The sequence below is a fragment of the Balaenoptera borealis genome, assembly GCF_965194805.1.
Source record: "Balaenoptera borealis genome assembly, chromosome: 15".
Classification (NCBI taxonomy): Eukaryota; Metazoa; Chordata; class Mammalia; order Artiodactyla; family Balaenopteridae; genus Balaenoptera; species Balaenoptera borealis.
This window is the reverse complement of record NC_138871.1, coordinates 80,664,381-80,688,749: the sequence shown is the minus strand read 5'-3', so window position 1 is coordinate 80,688,749 and position 24,369 is coordinate 80,664,381. Positions and strand designations below refer to the sequence as shown.

The 24,369-nt window shown below is 38.2% G+C and overlaps 1 protein-coding gene across 2 annotated transcripts in view; it reads right to left on the bottom strand.

Moving 5' to 3' along the window:
• NBAS (NBAS subunit of NRZ tethering complex) overlaps nucleotides 1-21,902 on the bottom strand; it is a 345,856-nt gene extending 323,954 nt beyond the window's left edge. Inside the window, exons 1-6 of one of the 2 annotated variants that reach the window (XM_082357496.1) lie at nucleotides 21,736-21,902; nucleotides 19,470-19,524; nucleotides 17,850-17,886; nucleotides 15,229-15,306; nucleotides 14,829-14,876; nucleotides 10,268-10,311 (exon numbers count right to left, since the gene is read on the bottom strand). In XM_082357496.1, coding sequence (XP_082213622.1) covers nucleotides 10,268-10,311; nucleotides 14,829-14,876; nucleotides 15,229-15,306; nucleotides 17,850-17,886; nucleotides 19,470-19,524; nucleotides 21,736-21,852 — 379 coding nt within the window. In that variant the 5' untranslated portion in view covers nucleotides 21,853-21,902. The remainder of the gene's footprint in view (nucleotides 1-10,267; nucleotides 10,312-14,828; nucleotides 14,877-15,228; nucleotides 15,307-17,849; nucleotides 17,887-19,469; nucleotides 19,525-21,735) is intronic. The other variant, XM_082357497.1, reaches the window with a different exon arrangement.
• Between the last annotated feature and the right edge of the window lie 2,467 nt (nucleotides 21,903-24,369).

Below are 24,369 nucleotides of genomic sequence, written 5' to 3'. Positions count from 1 at the left end.
CTTGCTTCCACCTTAGAGCTCCGGTCAGCACTGTCTGCTCGGCCTGGAATACTCTGCCCCGAACCTGTCCCTGGCTCCTTTCCATCTTTCACGTCTCAATTTAAATCTTGCTTGCTTAGGCAGTGTTCTCCGACCACCCTGTCTAAGCAGCCTCGAGGCCCCGTTGTTCTTCTCCATTCCAATGATTTCATGTCTTTCACAGCTCTTATCCCAGATCAGTATATATTTGTCTACTTTTTATTGTCTGCCTTACGCATTAAACTATAAATTCCAAAATGTCAGGTGCTGTGTCCGTATTGTTCATAACTTTATCACCAGCATTTCGTACTCGGCTGCGACACAACAGCACTCAAGTGCTAAAGGAGCACACTTCAATCCAGTGCTCATGTACCCAAATTAGAAATGGAAAAGGGAAAAAATTACAAATAAGGAACACCGGGTTTTATTCTCAGTGCTGCCATAAAACAGCTGGGTGTGACCATGGGGCGATCACCAAGGGTTCAATGAACACTCTCTCCCAAACATTCTTTGACTTTTACATCAAGAACCAGTGAGCAAGAGCAAACTAGTGGGGCTAGAAGCCATGCAGAGGAGCTAAATATTTAAATGTTTGAAATTAAGGTGTTAGTAGAAGATATGAGAAAATTTTTAAAATCCTAGAATAAGAAAGGGGAAAGCATACAAAACTTGGAAGTTACAAAGGAAAATAAAATGACAAATGCAGTTACCAAAAAAAAAAAAATGCTCCATGGGAAAAAAAGACACTATAACACATTTAAAAGACAAATGGATTGGGAAAAATATTTGCAACATGTATGACAAAGGGTAACATTCATACTATATAGAAATAATAAGGAAATAGTCAAGTAAGGAAATAGTCAATAAGGAAAAGTCAAATAATCCAAGAGGAATATAGTCAAAAGGATATGATCTAACAATTCACACACACAAAAAAAATAGCAACTTAACATATGCCTTACCATATAACTAAACACATGCAAATTGAAATGAGATGCTTTTTTCCCTCTGCCTAACCTGATGAATATTTTAGAAACAGGTAACATATGGTGCTGACAATGGAGAAAAGAAATAGCTTTATAATCATACCTTTTACATGGTTGTATAATAAGTATAACTTTCAGGAAGGAAATATGGCAGTAGCTACATTTTGTACACTACACCCATGGACAAACAGGATGTCTTTTCCAGCGCTGTTAGAGGGGGAAAGGGACAAAGATGGGAAGAGAAAGAATAAAACAAGCCGCCGTACACAATCTAAATTTCTACGAAGAGGGGAATAGATAAATAAAATGTGGTTCACATTCTCACAATGGAACGCTGTGGCTTCATTTAAAAGACTGGATGGATTACACCTGTGCACACTGACTGGGAAAGACATCATCGATACAGTAAGTGCGGGAGCAAGCTAAAGAACAAAATACATAAGATGATCTTGTTTTTTTACCTAAAAAAGGTCAATCCATCTATGTACAGGTTCATATAAGCAAAGAAGGCTTTATATTAAACCATTACTATAAGTTTCTATGAAGAACGCAAATTGAGCAGATAAAACAATCATATTGTTACTTCTGCATTGTTTGAATTTGTTCAAAGTATGTACTGCTTTTGTAATTAAAAGAAAAAAAAAAAAAAAACCCAGAGTAACTAGTTTCAGACTAGGCCGCCCACCATACCTAAAAAAAGAGACTAAGTTAGGAAATTTTATTTGAATTTTAAATAATGTCCATAAATTTTGCAAATGTGATGAAATCTATGAATCCACTGATCTTAGAGGCTCAATAAACCTAAAGCAGGATAAACTAGAAAAAAATCAAGTCACATGATAACCAAATTTCTGAAATCAATGATGAACAGAAAATCTTAGAAGCAGCTAGAAAAAAAAAGACACATTACCTACAGAAACAATAACAGCAATGACTGCTGATTTCTCATCAAAACAATGCAATGATATCTTTAAACAGCTGAAAGAAAAAAAAAGGTCAACCTGGAATTCTACATCCAGAGAAAATATTTTACAAAAATGAAGGCAAAAATCAAAGATGGTTTCAGACCAACAATTTATCAACAGACCTGCATTACAAGAAATATTAAATAATTTCTTCAAGTTGAAGGAAAACACTATCAAATGGAAAGTTTTACAGAAAGAAAAAGTTGAAAAGTAACAGAAATGGAAAATAGAAGGAAAAATAAAAGATTTACCCTTGTTTTTTAATCCCTTAAAAAGTTACTTGACAAAAATTACAATATAAATAATATACTGTGGCAGTTTAGCATTTATAAAAAGTTTGACAACAGTACAAAGGAATAGGAGGGAACGGATGTACACTGTGTAATAAAATAATTTTTAAATGCACATTGTAAACCCCAGAATAAATGCTAAAAGGAAACAGAGAAGAGATAGGACAAATAGAAAAATAAGAAGGTAAAACCTAACCAGTCCAAAAACTGCATTAACTGTAAATGTTCTATTAATCTCCAAAATATACAAGCAGCTCATGCAGCTCAGTATCAAAAAAACAAACAACCCAATCCAAAAATGGGCAGAAGACCTAAATAGACATTTCTCCAAAGAAGATATACAGATAGCAAAAAAACACATGAAAGGATGCTCAACGTCACTAATCATTAGAGAAATGCAAATCAAAACTACAATGAGGTATCACCTCACACCGGTCAGAATGGCCATCATCAAAAAATCTACAAACAATAAATGCTGGAGAAGGTGTGGAGAAAAGGGAACCCGCTTGCACTGTTCGTGGGAATGTAAAATGATACAGCCACTATGGAGAACAGTATGGAGGTTCCTTAAAAAAATGAAAATAGAACTATCATACGAGCCAGCAATCCCACTACTGGGCATATACCTTGAGAAAACCATAATTCAAAAGGAGTCATGTACCACAATGTTCACTGCAGCACTGTTCACAATAGCCTAAGTGTCCATCGACAGATGAATGGATAAAGATGGGGCACATATATACAGTGGAATATTACTCAGCCATAAAAAGAAACGAAATTGAGTTATTTGTAGTGAGGTGGATGGACCTAGAGACTGTCATACAGAGTGAAGTAAGTCAGAAAGAGAAAAACAAAGATCGTATGCTAACACATATATATGTAAAAAAAAAAAAAAATGGTTCTGAAGAAGCTAGGGGCAGGACAGGAATAAAGACGCAGATGTAGAGAATGGACTTGAACGGGGAGGGGGAAGGGTAAGCTAGGATGAAGTGCGAGAGTGGCGTGGACATATATACACTACCAAATGTAAAATAGTTAGCTAGTGGGAAGCAGGCGCATAGCACAGGGAGATCAACTCGGTGCTTTGTGTCCACCTAGAGGGGTGGGATAGGGAGGGTGGGGGGGAGACGCGAGAGGGAAGAGATATGGGGATATATGTATATGTATAGCTGATTCACTTTGTTATAAAGCAGAAACTAACACACCATTGTAAAGCAATTATACTCCAATAAAGATGTTTAAAAAAAAAAAGTAAATGTTCTAAACATTACAATTAAATGACAGAAATTGTCACACTGAAAAAAAAGCATGACTCAAATTATATGCTTTCTATAAGAGATGTACATTTAATACAGATAAATGAAAAAGAAGAGAAAAAAATATGTCATGCAAATGTTAATCATAAAAAAGCTAGAGCGACTATAATAATATTAGACAAAATAGAATCCAGGACAAAGAGTATTACTGGAGATAGAAAGGGACATTCCATCACAGCAAAGGAGCCATTTCATCAAGAAGACAAAATAATATGTGTAGGCACCTATAAACTAGAACCCCTTCTTTAGATAGAACTAAAGGGTAAAATAAAATACACAATTATATTTGGAAATGTCAACCCTCCTCTCTCAGGAAATGACAGAACAGCTAGACAGAAAATCAGCATATATAAAAATCTGAACAGCTCTAACCCAACTGAATGTAATTAACATTTGTAAACCACGATACCTAAAAACTGCACCATATGCAAGAATCAAATTCTTTTGAAGACAGACCATATGCTGGGCCATAAATCAAGTCTCAATAAGTTTAAAAGGTTAAAATCATATTGAATATGTTCTCTGACCAAAACAGAATTAGATATCAATAACAAAAATGCTTAGATTACAACAAGCTTAAATGCTTACAGAAGAAAAAAGGTTTAAAGTCAGTGATCTAAATTTCCATATTCCGGGGGCTTCCCAGGTGGCGCAGTGGTTGAGAGTCTGCCTGCCAATGCAGGGGACACGGGTTCGAGCCCTGGTCTGGGAGGATCCCACATGCCGCGGAGCAACTAGGCCCGTGAGCCACAACTACTGAGCCTGCGCGTCTGGAGCCTGTGCTCCGCAACAAGAGAGGCCGCGATAGTGAGAGGCCCGCGCACCGCGATGAAGAGTGGCCCCCGCTTGCCGCAGCTAGAGAAAGCCCTCGCACAGAAACGAAGACCCAACACAGCCATAAATAAATAAATAAATAAATAAATAAATAAATAAATAAATAAAATTTAAAATAAATAAATAAATAAATAAATGTCCATATTCCATCTAGACAAATATAAGCAAATTAAATCTAGTAGGCAGAAGAAAGGAATAATATAGATAAAAGCAAAAATCAAAAGAAAACAACAGAAAAAGAAATCAAAACCTATTTTTATTGAATATTAATAAACTGATAAAACTCTGGCCTGACTGATCAAGAGAAGAGAGAGAGAACACAAATTACCAATATCAAGAACAAAAGAGGGACATTACTACAGGTCTGACAGACAATAAAAGGATAATAAGGAAGTACTACAAACAACCTTAAGCCAATTTATGCTAAAATTTAGGGGAAAATTCCATAAAAATAACTGGAACTGAAAGAAGAGGAAATTGAAATTTTAAAAAGCTTTATATCTATTTTAAAATTTTAATTAGGAATTAAAAACCTACTCACAAAACTCCAAGTTTCACTGGTGAATTCTATCAAACAATTAAGAAATAATTCCAATTTTACACAAACTCTTGCATAAAACAAAAAAAGAAGGAACACTTGTCAACTCATTATTTTGAGACCAGCGCTACTCCAATACCAAACCAGAAAAACATTACCAAAAAAAAAAAAAAAAATCTATAAACCAATAGCTCCATGAACATAGATGTAATAATCTGCTAACCTATGTTATACACAATTACCTGCACAAAGGCCTCATGATGGTTCTACCTTGCTTGTGAAATCAAGTATAACACTGAGGTACTTACTCCTCAGAGATCAAATTTATATGCACTTTCTGGATAATTTGGATGATTGGGAGACCTACATCTTAACACTCAGGAAGCTATCCAGTAAAAAAAGATACTTCGGAAAGTTCTTCTTGAACTTCAACCTAAAAGACTTAACAATCTATCTTTAAGTGAAGAAAGCAGATTATAAAACATTTTACTTTCACAGAGCATATCTACAGTTAACAAGCACTTACAGAAAAATGTCTGAAAGAACAGATCATGAAATGTTAATAGTACTTATCTCTGGATAGTATGCTTATTTTTATTTTCTACTTTTTGCTCATTCTTAGTTTCTAAAATTTTTACTGAGAATGTGCATTATTTTTTCAACAGGAAAAAAATTTATTAAAAGTTATGAAAAGAAATAGTTACCATATAACCTGAGGCTCCTGAATCACAGTTCAAGAATGAAATGTTTCATTTCAAACTCTGGGTGCTTCAAACAGTCTGTGCTTCCCAACCTTCTTCATGTCAAGACACACATAGAATATCATGTTTGTATGGCACCTATGGGTAAATTGATGAGGTTGCTGGAAACTGGAGGCAACCAGCCTGAGCTCACGCTGTCAGAGGGCCACCGGGCCACTGGGGGGCTGATGGGACCTCAGCCCACCTACACTAGGCAAGCTGCTGCTCAGCATTAGGAAGCTCTGGTTTATGGTATCTCAAAATCAGAAATACGAGAAAAATCTCCTGATTAACGTAGCACAGCTCTGAAAATGTCTAATTCCATGTGCTATTTTTAGGTCACTATTCAAGATAGAAAGAGAAGACTGAATTACTATTTATGGCCTGGCAAACATAGCCAACAAGTTGCAATCCACATTTAAAGTATCCTCAAACAGCAAATATTTTATAAAACAATAACTGAAAAATACCAAAGTGGAACCAAATAGCTCCTATTTCAGTTTGCAGACTACGACATGTAGTTTCAAAAACGCATTAACAACAATCCGGCTCCTTCTCTCCAGGCATACACAGGAAATATCATTCGGCATATGAGAGTTATTCCCATAAAGATGAGTTAGATAATAAGCAAATGATCACTACCTCACATTACATGAAATGGAAAGAAGCCATTAATGCAGCATGAAAGTCATAAATCCACACATTCAGAAGCCAACAAAATAAAACATCCGTTCTCAAAGCATTATTACCTCACTCATGCTGCCACATTAACTGTACACAGTAAAAGCTCTAACAAATATTACAATTTGTGTAAAATACATAAGAGTTAATCTTCCCAATTTCACGTTAACTTACAGATTTCTCAGTTTACTTACTGATTCAGAGTAGGGTCTAATGCCAAAGCTCAGAGGGGCTGTCTGTCTGAATCACTCCAACATTCTGAGCACACTCCTCAGAAGCCCACTGCAGGCTCCCCAAGCCCTCACCCAACAAAAGGGAAGCACTGGGAAAAAAGGCAATTGAATACCCCCAGATTATTCTTCTCGGAACTTCTTGATCCTTATATATTATTTAAGCCAAGCCTGGTCCACTTTAATAAGTGCTGGTGAAAAAACTATAGGAAGCAAATTCAGAAAATGCTAAAGCCCCAAGGTTTAGAAATTCACAGAAACTACTCCCCTTCGATTTATTTTCTAAAAGATACTAAGAAAACACGGCTTCCTACCTACCCTTATTGTTCTAATTGTGGTATGTATACACACTTGTGTACAACAGGAATAAAAAACATGAATATCATGACAATTACCCATAAACTTATACATGTCCATATATATATACAAAATACATATATACGTATGTATTATGTATATATATACTCATACATACACAGACACTCATGAAGTTACAAAATTAACTCACAAGAAACAAGCAAATATACTTTTTCATAGATTCATTCATAAAAATCTTTTTAATAGTCCCCAACTACCATTATCCACTTGATAAGGTCAAAAACCGTGTGCCTGCTATGTGCCAGACACCACGCTAGGCGCTAAGAATGGAAAAAAAAAAGTTGCGTAAGGCAGAAGCCCTGCCTTCAATCTAATTAGGAATCAAACAAGCAAGTCAACAATTTAAAAAGGAAAGATTACGCTAAGTGAAGTGACATAGGTACAAAAAGTCCTACAGAAACATTAAGAAAAATGCACAAATCATGAGGAAGAGGGCAAGAAAAAAAAGGTTTCCAAAAAAAGCTGATGCTTGAACTAAAACATGCAGAACTAATTAATTAAATATAAAGGTGGGGGCTTCTAGGCTAAAGGAACCATCTGTACCAAGGCACGAAAAGTACAATGGGGATGGAAAACTGCAAGCTACTTTATACTAGATCACAGGACGTATGACAGGGGTATCTTACAGGACAGACACAGGCTGACTCGTGTCCTGAACTAGAAAATATGAACTGCATTCTATAGCCAACAGTGAACAATTGAAAGATTTTAGGCAGAATAACAGTACTAGTAACAGTAATAATAGCTTAATGCCTCCTAAGTACTTAGTATGTCAGACATCATGCTAAGAGCTTTATATATATTAGCTCACATCATTTTTCCACAACCCATTCTATAGGATTATGCCTGTATTGCAGATAATTGAGGCTCAGAGAGGTAAAGTAACTTGTTCAAGGTTAATATTTAGGAAGCAGTGGAGCCAGACTTGAAGGGTAATCTTGAGAGAATTCTCAATGAAGAATGATCAACTTGACAAGCAGGGTAAAGTATTGATAAGTGAAGGGCATATAGAAGAAAACCTTGTCAGGAGACTGTTGCAAGAAACCAAGTAAAAAAATGTTAAGAGCCTGAACCAGGGCTGTGATGGTTGAAGTGCACAAGCAGGAAGCAAGAGCCATTTACACAGATTCCCAGGACATGGTGAAGTTAAGATAAGGTGAGGCTTCTCCACTGTGTCACTCAGCATAAGTGCAATGAATTATTTCTCTCTCTCTCCCCTGATGGACTATAAACCCTTAAATCTAGGTAATCGGTGTCTTATTCCTCATTGTAAACAGACTGCCTAGGATAATACTGTCTGGCATATGGTGGCAACTAAATAAATATTTGTCAAAGTAAGAAAGAAGGGAGAGAAGGAAAAAGAAGAGAAACTGTCTAGATTTTTGGCTTGGTACAGATAATGGTACCACTGACCAGGGTACTGAGGGAGCAGGGTTCTCCAAGTAACAGAAGAGAAGGAACAGATTTTAAGAAGGGGAGGTAAATTTATAAAAATACATAGGAAATTTCACATTTGCTTTTAAATGACAATATACACTATATGTAAAGCTAACTCCATAAGAACTCTATTACTAGTTTATCCACTAGTATACGTGGAACTGTATAAGAATAACGATTCTGACATACTAATAGAATTAATATCACCATTTATATGGGACTGAAAACATTTTTAAAATATTTGATTTTTTATCTTCTGAACACATGTGGACAGCTGAGAATGAGAAAAATGAGAAGGAAACTGGCCCTAGGCCACTAATGTTGCATTTGACCAGGAACTTAAGACCAGCCAGGGGGAATCCTCTGTCTTACCACCATTTTGTAGATTTCAAAACTACCAGTGCCTCCCTTCTCCTTGCTCTTTCACTGTTGATTACTTATTCTACCCTAATGCTGCTTTAAGATAAAATATGTATACCATGTTCTTCCAAGTAAATGAGGAAAAGTGCATGTAAAGCACTAAATGCAGTGCCTGGCACACAGGAAGGACATGACAAGTGGTTGTCATCACCACAATGACCATGATTATCATCATGATGATTCCTACAACTACTCCACTGTTAAAGTAACACAAGGTCACACAAATGGAACTGGAGGTCCTGTAAATAAAACATAAGTAATAGATGCATTTACCTAACAGCACCCACTTAATTATTTTCCTCCCATATGGTTCCCCAACCTTTTCATACACGGCTCCCACAGATCAAAACACTCCCCTGTCTTCTCCTACCTTCTACTCATTCTTAAGGTTGCTTTCCAAAAGTCACCTTTTCTCAACAATCTCATCTCACACCCCTGGTTAAACTCTCACTCTGCTCTGTATTTTTCCTTCATCAGATTTATCAAAGTCTGTAAGTATATAGTTGAGTGTCTGCATGCCTTGTGAGGTAAGTGGCCATGCCTTTTTGATCACACTCATACCCCTAGGACCCAGAAAAATGGTTCACATACATAAATGATACTCAGTAAATTTTTGCTGAATCATATATCAAACAATGATCAAATCCCAGATTATTTTTACTAGTCTCTAACTGACCAACTCCTAACATATCTACAAATTATTTTCTGCATTGAATTCAAAATAAAAGACTATAGACACTTACAAATACTTTATCCCAAAACTGGCTTAGACTTTTGTAAAACAGTTTCAATTTCAAATCTCTCCAAAATTCAGATCTTAAAGCAAAACATTTACAGAATAGAAATCAGTTAAGATGCTTTAAAATTATTTTAATAAAGTCATAATAATCCTTGTCAATAAATAGTATCTATTCTGACTTTTAAGACATATTAACTGCTGGGACTTCCCTGATGACTCAGTGGTTGAGAATCCGCCTGCTGATGCAGGGGACACGGGTTCAATCCCTGGTCCGGGAGGATCCCACATGCCGTGGAGCAACTAAACCCGTGTGCCACAACTACTGAGCCTGCGCTCTGGAGCCCACGAGCCACAACTACCAAGCCCACGTGCCACAACTCATGAATCCCACGTGCCACAACTACTGAAGCCCACATGCCACAACTACTGAGCCCATGTGCTGCAACTACTGAAGCCCGCACGCCTAGAACCCATGCTCCGCAACAAGAGAAGCCACCACAAGAAGCCCAGGCACTGCAACAAATAGAGTAGCCCCCACGCACTGCAACTAGAGAAAGCCCGCGTGCAGCAACAAAGACCCAACGCAGCCAAAATAAATAAATAGATAGATAGATAAATAAATAAATGAGTTTAAAAAAAAATTAACTGTTGCAGATTTGAATTTTTCATTTTTTGACTATTTTGGAAACTCTTACCTTGACATTTCCCAATAATAGATGTAAAATCATCTTTTGCAGACCTGCAAAATATATGTAAAATTAAGACAACAGTTTTGCCATAACAACACTACTGTGTAGTACTATAAGACATCACAAACACTTACAGACCAGACAACTTCTCTAGACAACACTAAATCATTCTTTCTCTCATATGGATGGTTTTGTGCCTCAAGTAAAACCCTTTCATTGGTGACAATGTTTTCTTCCAACCTTATTTTACTAGGAACATAGCTACATTAGGAATCTAGTGATACAAGCATAAGTGATTTTAAGCACAGTCTTTTAATACAATAGAGATGCCCGGACCCTATCCCCAAAGGCTCTGATTCGGTAAATCTGGGATGGGGCCCAAGCGAAAATACTTTTTTAAAGCTCCACAGATTGATCCTGGTTAAGAACCACTGGTCTATATCATATTACAGAGTTTAATCACTTAGGGAGAAAAGTCTTGTTTTAACAAGTCAAATAGCTTTAACAAGTGACCATATTTATATTAGTGATCTACTTAATATCTGTGATATTGAAATATATACTAAAGTATTCTAGTTATTATATCTTCAAAAATGAAAACTGGTAAACCTTCTAGAAAAGAATTTAGTAATAATTATCCCAAACTTTAATGTCTATAGTATTTGATCTAGCAATTTAAGTTCTACAAAGTTATCCCTAGGAAATAATTACAGATATACACAGATACCAAGGCAATTAATGCAGCCTAAGTTATGAAAGAGAAAAATACAGCCAGTATAAAGAGATTAATTACTAGATTTTGCTATATACAATCAATGAAATATTATGCTATTACAATACGTGACATGGAAAGATGCTGACAATATATTAATTTTGAAAAGTTATCAAGAAAAAGGTATCAAATAGAATGTAGAGCATCATCTACATATATATATATGTAGTATATATCTATATATATATTTTTTTACACACACAGAAAAGTGTCAAAGAACATACACCAAAATGTTGATAGTAGACAACTTTGGACAGTAAAATTTGTTGTTATTCTTTCGTAATTACTTAACTGTATTTTCTAATATTTGTAAAATAACTAAGCATTACCTTTAAAACAAACTTTACAGACTCTTTAAGATTTTTAGCCATTTATTAAAATATTATAACAAAATCCAGTTACAAATATGGAAATAAATTTCCTCAAGAACTTGGACTATCAGGCCTCTATGTGGACTAGAGCAGAAGGGACGTGATCTCTGAAGTGAACGTGACCTGATTTCAGCGCTCTGTGTAACCTGGACACAACATTCAACATGATTTCATTTGCCTTTCAATAACACAGGATAAGTAACAGCAACTTCACAGCTTTGGGAAAAGATTAAATGAGACATTACATATAAATTAGCAGGAACTAGACCAAAGTAAATGTTCGTTACTTTCATCCTTAATATAATCACAAATAATAGTTTGCTCTTTTTGCTGGAAAAGGGGAGGGAGGGAGGGAGACATAAATTTGTTTTGTCGAAACTTCATGGAATGTATTCACTTAAAATAGATGAGCAAACTGGGGGAAGGAGGTGCCTTTTTTATAAGAGTCCCTTATTTTAATGCTTTTTTTGTATTCCGTGATGGTTTCTAATTAGTTCCCATATTTATAACATATTACTTCACTATCTAGGAATAAAAGAAACATATATTAACCAGATAATCCATAACCACCACCAAATTACAAATTAAAGTGGCAACTCACAAGTCATTTTTCATCGATGCGAGCGCCACACACAAGCAGGTGAAGTACGCCACATTAGAGCAAGCTATTAGAGTCATCTGCCACTCACTACAGAGCTAAAGTTGGGGAACAGCAGCCCTAGTCCTATCCTGCAAAAGGCAGAGCTGTCTCCTAAACTAAAGTGTGTTTCAGCTTTGCATGTTTTCCACAAAAACCATTTCACATTTATAACTGCTTCCTAACATTGAATAATAACCCCAGATACTGTAATTATCTTCCATATTCTAATCCAATCAACAAATATTTACTGAATACTGGGTGCCCACTACTATTACTTCTGGAGCCAACTTGGATTATATGTGCTCTTCACTGTGGTAGAGAAGACACGTACAGAGAAGAGAGAACAAACGTCTTAAATATTATTCAGGCACAGACGCTATTCATAGCATTGTCTTCGGGGATCTACCTTGCCGTTTTTCTTTGCTCACCATCCCGTATCTTTGTTCAAAGACACTTCCTTTCAGGTTACTGCAAAGTAAGTGTGGTTGTCTATTTTCAACAAAATCAACTGAGTGCCAACTCCGAGCAGGTCGGCGGGCTTGCCTTGTAATGCCCTCCCAGCATCTGCTTCCCCATCCCACTTGCAAACACACCACTTACTCATTAAACATAAACTAAGCACCTATTACATCCAAGAAAATATACAAGTGCTAGGAAAAAAGGACAGCCCGTGCCTCCAAGGAACACACAGTATAATGGAGCCATAGACTTCAAATTCCATCACTTGAGTTTCAAGCAAATGTCACCCCCTGGAGTTGTGCAAAGCAGTGGCCCTAAATATACTGGGGGAAATCCACATGTAAGCATATGGGCACAGACGGCTAAAAGGCATGATCAAAAGGGAGTATAGATTTGTAGATAAGAGCATGAACAACGAAGCTACGATGGCTGATTTCAAATCCTTGGGCAAGTTATTTAACCATATTGTGCCAGATTTCCTTATTTCTAAAATAGAGAGTAGTTATACCTACCTCATAGGCCTTCTGCAAGGATTGAGTTAACACATGTAAAACACAATGGTGGATGTTAAAAAAAAAAAACAAACACAATGGTGCCCAACATTGTTAGCATTACCTTATCATTAAGTATAATAAATGTGTTAATTATTATAGGAACATAAAGGCTCAGCACCTAACCAATGAGGGGAAGGGGAATCCATTGGGAATGAGTTCCTGTAAGGCTTCCTGAGAGAGTTGACTCCTCACCATACCAGAGTCTTTGAATACAATAAGTTACAAAGCTTTTTTGCAAATTACAGACCAGATGAATAAGATCTTGATGAGCATCACTTCTGTTGCCCAGAAATCTTCCCTCACCACTTAATCTCAAATGCATGAGTGAATTCCTAAAGAGCTGGATATATGTATAAGTTTTATAAATATTATTTTACACGCTAGCAATCCAGTAGCAAATGCTCTTATAAAAGCAAACAATTATTTTTTCTTCTCATCACAATTTTTATTAACAAGTTCCAGAAACCCTTTGTCAAACTCTCCTTCACAAGCCTAAATACCAATCCCATCCCCACATGCATATTCCAACCTTAACACCTAAAATCATTCCATTAATGTTCTCATTTCAGGGGAAGAAGATGGAAATTTTGATTACTATCTGCTGTACATAAAGAAGTCACAGATGAGCACATTTCTCCAAAAAAAAAAAAAAACATTTGACATCATTGCAGCAAATGGAGTAGGAAACGCCAGCCCATTTCTATGAACAACATCAGTTCAAACACCGTGCCACCTGATGCTCACTGCTGCTCTTAGAGAAAAGGGCCCTGCCTATTAAAGCCATGCCAGATGAAGAAATGAAGTTCTGAAAGGCTGTCATTATTGCCAATCATTTCTATCCTGATAGTTTTAAGAAGGATCACGGAGGCTCCCAATCTGAAGTCGGTTCCCCGATGGGGGCAAACCCTCGTCTACTCCCGCAAACGTTGAGAGGCCCACTTCCATTTGGATAAATGGAAAAAGAAATTTCACAAGCAGAAAGCTAAAACCAGTGTGCTAACAACTGAATGCTCATTAATACTAGTTTTAGTCAATAATAAAGTAGTAGAAAAAAGTTTTGACTGGCATCTAGGCATCCTGAAATTTCTGCCTCAGTGCGTATCTTTTGAGACTCAAGAGTTCGGGCTTCCCTGGAGAAAGGAGTAGCCCCCACTTCCAGAGATGCAACACATTTGGTTTGCTGCTGATAACTTCCCAGAAAATAAACTAGTTTTCCTAAGTTAGTTGTCATTGTTGCTATTTCTTTCACAACTGACATACTACTTAAAAATGCAGATCATGGAAAGCCCAGCTTAGAGACTTCTTCTAGATGTGTGTAATGCCACTGACGTCTCAAGAGGACAGAGTATCACTGGTCTCAAGTAACATGAAGCCTTAGTGTTTTGCAAACCCATATTCCATCTACAGCTTTATGCCAACAAGTAAAGCAACCTCTATTTTTTTTATACCTTCCTGAGCATCTGCTTAGCTGTCTTAGCAGTAACTGGTCAAGCAAGAGTGATTTTCAGAGTTCTGGAAGATATGCTTTTGTCTACTGAGAAAGTAAAATTTCTCAGGAGACAGCAGCGTGATCTGGGGAAGTAGAAGGCATACTCTGAGAAAGCATCCTTCATCCTTTATTGGCATAAGTTGATGCTTGACACCTTACAAAATTATGTGAGTTAATAATAAAATTCCTTTAAATATACCCCCTTTAAAAATCTTAGTTCTCATAAATTAGGTAAAACTTTTCTCAAGGGAAATTTTGAATATGAATAATATTAACAGTTACCTGATCTCCACACACTGATCTTGAACAGCAGCCAAAAGTTTCCCATTGCTTTCATGGGAGAGAAAGAGAAACAAATTCCTATATGAGTATTTGCAGCCGCCTTCACCACAGATGGAATCATTTTAAGAAATTAAAATCATTTTCAAATTTATTCACATCTTCAATTATCCAACTTTTGACTTTATAATTAGATGAGTATATAGATACAAAAAGCATACAAAATAATTCAATACAGTTGAATTAACACATTTAAACAATACTAATCATATGAGACACAGGGAATTTATATACAATAAAAATCAAGACTGCAAGCCATAAGGACCCCAAAATTAATATCCATAATGGAATTTAAATGGTTACCCAGGTAGAGGAACATTATGTGAATTTTATGCATCCTTACCTTGCAAGTACCAAATGCCAGTTTACTTGTTTATTAACCAAACGAACCAGTCCATCAGGGAGCAAAAAAGGTGCAGGGCTGAAACCACAACACATCAGCTAACTTAAAATCTAATCATGGAAACCACATATAAGTAGGTAAACATTATAAATAACATATAGATCTATAGCGAGCGATAAGGATTTTTTTCCATTAGAATATAAACACTGAATACTGGCAAACCCAAAACCAAAAGTTACTAATTGGATATCTGAAACTTGACCACATACATTTCTCTATTTCCAAAAAAACCTGGTGATGTGTTCAATGATACAAATTTTTTATTTCTTCTAAGGAAAAGATACTGAGGGTGCCAGTAACATAGCAGAATGAGCTTATAAGAAACCCCTCCTGCAATGCACACCTAGAAATTCTGGCTCAACTCTAACGAAAACAAATTCTAGTGTATAGCTAAACTCACAAGAAAGAAATCTCCAAGAACTACAAATGCAAAGAGAACTGAAAGTCAGAATTGGGTACAGGACAAAGAGAGAAACAGAACTCAAAACAAGAGTTAACACCTGGGAGAGGATATGAGCTGTGGGCCACAGGAAGGACAGCAGCTGGAGGTGAGACTCCTGCAATGGCCAGGACTCTCAAATGGCGGTGCTATCAGAGAAAGGAGAGCTAGACAAACGTCACCACGGGCCCAGGGAGACCTTCAAGAATCTCATCTCCGCCTGGAATTCTGGTCTGTGGGGGGATGGGAATGAAACCTATGAAAAAATCAAAACCCCAAGCTTTTACTGAACGCAAGATTGGACTGCAATTTCACTTTACTCACGTGACACAAAATGCCCAGGCATAAGCTCACGATAGCATCATTCACAAAATATATAAGGAAATGATCCACCATACGTGAATCAGGAGATAAATTAGAGGAGTAACACATGAAGAAACCAAGAAAATAGGTGGAAAAGAAGCAGAAAGAAAATAATTTGATTGGGGGGTGGGGACAGGAAAATGAAAAAAAATAATAAAAACACAAAATAGGATAAAAAATATTAGTAATTTACATTCAGTATATTCATGTTCATTTTTAAAACAAAATATTTAATGCCATCAGATAGTTAGAGAAATAATAAAGATGAAACACTCACGTGAATGATACAATCAACATGAGAATGATAATTCCCTCTGGAGGGGAAGGGTGGGGCAAAGGTTGGGCGGAGTGGGGGGAGAGGACTTGAGCTGTAACATCTTGCATACAAAGAAAAACAGGGCTATCTGAAGCAAATACGGCAGAAAAGCAACAACTGCTTTAATTCAAATGTGGACAGAAATTGTAACAGGTTTATTATATTATTGTCTGTAATTCTCAGTCTGTTTATAGTATTTCATGATTGAAAGAAAAAAACCTGAAAAGAAAAAGCCTCTTGAAACAAATATTGGCCCCAAAACCTTTTAGGTACAATTACCATAAACTCAAGAGCAAAAAACTCAACTACAAGCTTTTTGAAAGAAACATACCACAGGGAAGACGAGATAATCACCTCACGGTATGCTCACAGTCTGTACACTGATCAACGTGGCCAATGCAAGGAAAGGGACTTCTTGGGAGAAACATACCTCCTGATGCCTGATCTTAAGGTGTTTACACATTGGACAAGGCTTGTATCAGAGGGAGCTCTTGAAAGTCCTCCTTCTTAACAAATAACAAAAGGACTTACTGTCAAGGAGTAACCCAAACAGCCATATCTTCTACCATCCCTATCCAAGGGCGCTCAGCACTACCAAGTGTAGCCCGGTGAGCCCAGGAAAAACAGCCTACCTCTTACACTCCCCTCCCCACTACTACCTTCTCACTCACTCAGTTCTCTATCACACCCCACACCCCAAAAAATAAGATAAAATTCAATAAGAAATTTAATTTATGCGCGCGCACACACACACACACACACACACACACACACACACACAGTAAAAGCAGAAAAGCACTGGAGCTAACCTCAGAGAAGAGCCAAAGGTCCCTTTTATAGAACCAGAACTCTATTATCTCTGGAGCTTTTAAGATTAGATGTCCTTGAGTAAAAAGCAACCTGTGGTAAGTAATTCTACAAAACAATTCCTACACATGCATCTCGGTCAGAATAATCATTTCATTGTTCCTTTTGAAGGTGAATATTAGCGCCAGGCCTAAAAACACACTTAACATTCAAAAGACTTAAGAAGTTCCCAAGAACTGAAACCTAAAGAACCTTCTCTGATGCATAGCAACTGAATGAATATTGACCACAAGAGTCGACATAACAATAAGAACAAAAAGGTTTTTAAAAAGATACACAAGCGCAGATCCATCATGTGGGCATTCAAGATAAGGCTGAGAACACTCAGAGAAAGCAGAAATTGTTATGAGATATTCCTAATAATTACTAAGGGATCAAAAAGTACCCTACTTTTACTGAGGGATCTTGTCAGGGTAGGCCAAATGTTTGAAAGGTCTATCTTATAAATTGGGTTCACCTGAATGTCAGTATTCGTATCACAATCTGGGATTCAATTCTGAAAACTTAAATCATAAGTAGGATAATATTGTTTGTATTTACTGTTCATACTGTTTCTCTGAAGAATTCATGACTCACCTGTACCAGATATATTGGCTTAAAAATAATAAACGATCTGTAATAAAAAGAAACAGCAAAGCCAAATATGAATGAGCTATTCTTTAGGAATCATTTTCAATTTTAGATTTATTGATAATAAATCTAAAATATACTGTAGACTGAGTCATCACAAAACAAAACAAAACATGGAGAATACAACTCTTGACAAGAATAAATATAATCTAATATACACTGTAACTTTTACATCATATATTTGGTTTATATTAAGTCCCAAGTTTGTGTTATTCAAAAAACTTTGAAGTATCTCCTAACAGTACAACAAGTAAAAGTGGTTTGAGATGCTAAATTTCTCCTAAGAGGCTTTAATAAAACCATGGAGTAGAAGTCATAGTAATCACCCATTAAAACCAAAGTATTTGTATAAAGGTTAAGATACCATTTTACACTTTATAGCAAAGACTTAAAAAATAATAATATTGCCTAAAATGGGGAAGTCCATGGGAAACAAAATCTCTAACACACTATGGACAAGCAATGTTTTATATGCTTCCATTTAAAATGTATACATGTGTGAACCTGTGTACATGGTTATGTATGTATCAATAGCAAAAGGTCTGAAGGATAAGAGATTATCTCCAGGTGGTAAAAATGAAGAATTATTTAATTCTAATTTGTGGTTGTCTATATTCTCTAAACTTTGTACATTTTATTACTTGTGTACATTTCCTAAGTTTTCAAAATTTCACATTTGTGATAATGAAAATTGAACATGTTAGTATTTCTTGTAACAGAAGATAAAAGTATTTTATCTTTATCAGAAGATAAAATTAGAGTTAATTTCAAGTACTCAACTCCTTTGAAACTGAACCTTCTCTTTATAAGTAGCTGAAATTCCCCAGTATAATAAGTATGGGCTTTGGATCCAGAAAGAAATGTAGTCAAACTCCAAATGCATGACCTTGGGCAAGTTTCCTCATCTAAAAACAGAAATTTGTAACAGCACCTACGTTGTTGGTATGGTAAAGGACTGCATCAATAAATATACATAAAGCCCTCACTCATAACACCAGCTTAACCGGCTAGTGCTCAATACTTTCTCAGATCTTGTGAGCTCATACATAAAGTCTGCCAGGAGTTAAACGAATATCCTGGTTAATCAAATTTGTAATTTGAATGACTCTAAACAGATGTATCTGAAACATCATGTAAAACACTTAAAACAGTCTGTCACTCTCTTTTCACCGTCGATGTCCATAGATTCTCTGAGTGGGTTTGATTTTCTTCATTTCTTCCAGAACACATCCATAATGGTTAAACTCAGGCCATACTTTAAGCCGCATTAAAAATGTATGTGTGTAAACATATGCATACATATGTGTATATACACACATATGTATATTTATATAGACATATCATATATATATCATATATGTATATATGCATTTTTTATAAAAACTTACATAACATTTATGCTATTCACTTTTAATCAGGCTCTACATTAAAACTCAGAAGAACACATTTTCAAATCCCTAAACTTCCTAAAACAGCACAGTTATGAATAGAAAAAAATAAGAATGAGAAAAACATTATCTGCTAACTGTATCATTATATGTAGAAAAATAAATATGCTATACTCACCCCTGATTGCTTTTGTGATGATAAAGGATGCACCATGTTTCCGGCTGCCTCTAGGCTGCAAATGGAAAAACAAAAACAAACACATTTGAGAATTTTCTAGTAATACTTAAACAATAAGTTATATTTCTTTGCTAATACTCAGAGTACTGGGTACAAGTTACCAGTATTTAAAAACTACTTATAGGGACTTCCCTGGTGGTCCAGTAGGTAAGACTCCGCCCTCCCAAAGCAGGGGACCTAGATTCGATCCCTGGTCAGCCGCATGCATGCCGCACCTTAACAGTCTGCATGCCACAACTAATACCTGGCACAGCATAAATATTAAAAAAAAAAAAAAAAAAAACTACTTACAGATAGAAACAAAGCAAAGAGAAGCAGGACTAGAAACAGTGGGAGTGAAAGTGAACACGGCAGAGATACAGGCATTTGTCAGGATGAATTTTGCAAGGGAGGACAAGGATTGAGGCTGGAAAATGTTTCTAGATCAAAACACCAGTGCAAAGACAAAAGAAGTCAAGGGCAAAGACCACACTGGTTGCCAGTCCTGCACAGTCTATTTTGGTGGGCTACAGAGGCTTAAAACGAGTTTTGCTTGCAGGAAAAGTGGTCATATGGATTAATAAACTCACGCCTGGAGGCAAATTTACTGAATTCTTGTTGTATATCCATAGAGAAAATGCTACTAACATCCACACTGATATATAATTGCTGTATTAAATCGTATAAAGTGCAAACAGTTATGGCTTAAAAGCACAGAAAAGTTATTTCATTCAACAAACACGAATTGATCATCCACTTCCTGTAAGACAGAATTTAGTCCGCGGGAGGGATATAAAGATGAGTCAGATGTAGCTGCCTTCCAAGAGCTTGTAGTTCAGTTGAAATCAACAGAACCAAACAAAAAAACAAAAGAGTGTTACAAGGTTTCAATGTAAGTTGATGCTGTGCTTATTTTTTTTAATAATTTATAATGTTAAGCACCTTGAAACATTATTGTACTTAACCAGTGAGTGCTAACGCGCGGAAACTTATCCTTATCCAACCAATGGCAGCAGCAACAACTTCCTAGCTGCATAAGCTACAAAGTAGTCACATTGTTCAACACAAACAGAAACTAAGTAAATACTTGAAAAACAATAATACATGAGGATCTCTGCCAGCCTACAAAATAAATGATTCAAGACAAGCAGAAACTGCAGTGGGAAGGTTAAAGAAAAACTACAAACTTTACAAGAGAAGCAGGAGAATGAGTACTTTCTCCAGTAAAGAAACTCAGAAAAGATGTTGTAAATAAGAATTCATATGGGCAGGGCTCCATGATCTTTAGAGAAAGTCCTTTCCGATCTTCCTGCGTGTTCTGAGCCAAAAGCAGTGACTGGCACACGTTAGGGACTCATAAAATAGCTGTTGAATAAATGTGGATTCCTGGTTCTTACTCTTCATTCTGTGCCTGGGAGGTCCTCTCTAAGAAACTAATAACTCCAAGGTCCAGAATACCAACCCCTACGACCCCTTTTTAACAGAGAACCCAACGCCGGGTCCGTAGCTCATAAACCTTCACTCCCCAAGGCATTTTGCTCACACCGCTATTACAGCGCATATTACGGTAGGCGATGAAAAACGTTTACTCCACTGTCTTCCCTCTAGACTGCAAGTACCACGAAAGCTATTCACCTCTATAAGCCCAGCGCCTGGCACAGTGTCTGGAACACGGACGCACACACACATACACTCATTAAATGCTTATTTACTGAAATACACAAGAACCGGCGCAATTCTGGCCCAAGTAGGAGCAAAGGTTTGATGCCGCGCTCCACGACAGCCCAGCAGATGCTGAGATGGACTGCAGGGTCCTGGAAAATCCTCCCACTGCAGATGAGGATCAGCCCTGCCCAGCCCTAGCCGGCCCGCGGGAAGGGACCACCAAGAGTCTAGATATGAGAAGGACCCTCGAATCCAACGCTGTGCCTCCCCTCCAAGTAGGAGCGGTGAAACAAAACCAGCGTGGGGCGGTACATGCCTCAGGGACCGAGGTTCCGCCCCCCGACATCCTAATTTGGAGCCCAGGAGGAATCCCAGGAAATCCCACTTGGGGGACCCAGACCCTCGCTAGCCCACGGTACCGTTGCCAGGGCGACCGCACAAGCGGCCGAGTCCTGCTCCCCCGCCCACCCAGCTCCACTCTCCTACGTGGCTACTGCAACGTGGCTCTGCCGGGGCAGCGCCCGCACCAAGCTGGCCTCAGCCCTGGAGGGGCCTGGTTCACCTGTACTTCTGTCTCCGGGGGCCACTCGGTATTGACCAACAGGTCATAGAGAATCGTCTCCTCCTCGCCCTCCGCAGTGCTTGCATTCACAGCCGCCGCTGACTCGGAGGCCGCCATGTTTGGCCGGACCAGAGCAGCTGAGGGCGGGCCCCTACGGCATCCCGCAAGGGACAAGCTTCCCTGGCCGCGCCGCTTTTGGTTCACGGGGCAGTGGGTGGAGTTAACAGGGCGTGGAAAGGAAATGCTGGGTTAACCCTTGTGTGAATAGGTGGGACAATGCCTATTGCTTGTCTGGGCTACTACTTAGGTCCTGGTCCCGGTGCACTCCCTGTTTATTAATTGCGTGAGGTCAGCCAAGTCTGAACCTCTCCTAACCAGTCAGCTTCTATAAAACAAAAGTGACAGATCATATCCCTGAGATCTAGCATTTATGTATTCATTGCCTAACCGATAGAAAGAGGGCAAACAGCGGTTTTTAAATAAACATCAAAAAGTTATCCAGTGCAACAGGCTGAACTAATGAAAGGTATCAGGGGAATTCCGTGGGTGGTCCAGTGGTTAGGCCTCGGCGCTTTCACTGCTGTGGGCCTGCGGTTCAATCCCTGGTTGGGGAATTAAGATCCCGGCAAGCTGCACGGCAGAGCCAAAAAAAGTAAAAAATTTAAATTAAAAAAAAAAAAAGGTATCAGAAGAATGATGCTATAGGAGTTCAGAAAAGGCAACGAAGGCCAGAGGGTCTAGAGGGGCTTCCTGGAGGAAGTGGAGCGTATCCTGGGTCTTTAACAACAGATAGAATTCGAATCAAGTGGAGAGGCTTTGGTGAGAGCCTTTCAAGTAGCTGGAAATGGGGTGAGCAAAGACAGAGGCAGAAATATCTAGTTGAAAGCGCAGGCAGCTGACTAGAACCCAGGTCCAGAAAGAGCGTGGGGCAATAAAGTGGAAATAATAGGTTGAGGACCTACCTGGAGGTCCAGTCTCATTTGTTCATTTATTTATTCATTCCTTCATTCAACAGGTGCCTCTCTGTGAAAAGCCCTGCCCAGTTAGCAGAGCCTATTGCAACCTGAATGAATACACAGTGTCCAGGGAATTAGCACTGTGTCACATTCAAAAGAAACACAAATACTGAAGATACCTTCCAGGAGTTATAGTGTATAATATCCATCAAGACGCATCAGGCAGAGATGCAATTAAAACCCTCCTCTGGGAAGCCTAGGCCTCCTGTGTCTCCCGAAGTTAAATGACCTCAAAGCAAGCCCTGCATCCCGTGCCTGCTCCCGCTTCCTCCTCTCTCTCCTCATCTCCTGCTCCACGGCCACCTTCAGCCACACTGGCCTTGCTGTTTCTGAACACACCAGACACACATCCTCTTCAAGCGCTTGGCAAGGGCTGTTCCCTCTCCTTGGAAGAGGGAACAGCCCTCTTCTACCAGATATTTGCCTCTCTCCCTCATCTCCAAGTTTTTGCTCAAATGTTGTCTTCTCTCTGAAGCCTACGCTGACCGCTCATTTTAAATTTGTAACCACCTTCCCTGAACTCCAGCCCTCCAGATCTCCCTTACCCACTCTACATTCTTTTCATAACACTTGTCATTACCCAAAATGCTATATAATTTATATTTTATTACATTTGTTTATTGTCTGTCCCCTTTCACTTTCACTCTGACAGAACAGAGCACTCTACTGTATACATACAGATGCTAAAATGGAAAAACGTCAGCTTTCCACCTGTGTAAGGGAAAATCCGGATCTTCCCTACAATGGATTTCTTCCCTGGGAGTCTCCTTCACTTCCTACACAAAGCTCTTCACTTCTGACACTTCTGGTCACCAAGTGTGTGGAGGTTTTCCCCACACCAACAAGTTCTTGGACAACGGCTGGTGTCCAAGAATTCAGCTCAGTTCCGGCACTATCTAGCTGGAGATCGTATCAGTCCTACAAGTTAAGGGCTCAGTCCCAAAAGACTAACCCCACCTCACAGACACACACACTTCAGATGCCAGTCAGAAAGCTCAGGTTATCACCCGTGCTTCTGACCAACTGGCTATAGACTGGAGATGCCAAAGGCCCCCGTCCTTGGGTTCAATTAACTTGCTAGATAGAGCAGCTCACAAAACTCCGGGAAACACGTTTTTTGCTAAAGGATATGATAAAGGATACAGATGAACAGCCAGATGACGAGATACAAAGGGTGAAGTCTGGGAGGGTCCTGAGCACAGGAGCTTCTGTCCCCGTGGAGGTGGGGTGTGTCATCCTCCCAGTGTGGACAAATTCACCGGTCTGGAGCTCTCAGAAGCCCCTACCGGTGGGATTTTTATGGAAGATTCCTCATGAATGTGTGATCAATTATCAGTTCCATTTCCAGTCCTCTCCACTCTCTGAAAGATGGATGGGGGAACTAACAATTCAAAGCTCCTAATCATTGCTTGGTCTTTCTGGTGACCAGTCACCATCCAGGAGCCCACTCAGAGTCGGCTCATTAGAACAAAAGATGCTCCTAGTACTTATCAGTTAGGAATTTACAAGGATTTTAGGAGCCCTGTGTCAGGGTTGGGGTCAAAGACAAATATTAGAACAAGAGATGCTCCTAGTATCCTTACCACTTGAGAAATTACAAGGGTTTCAGGAGCTCTGT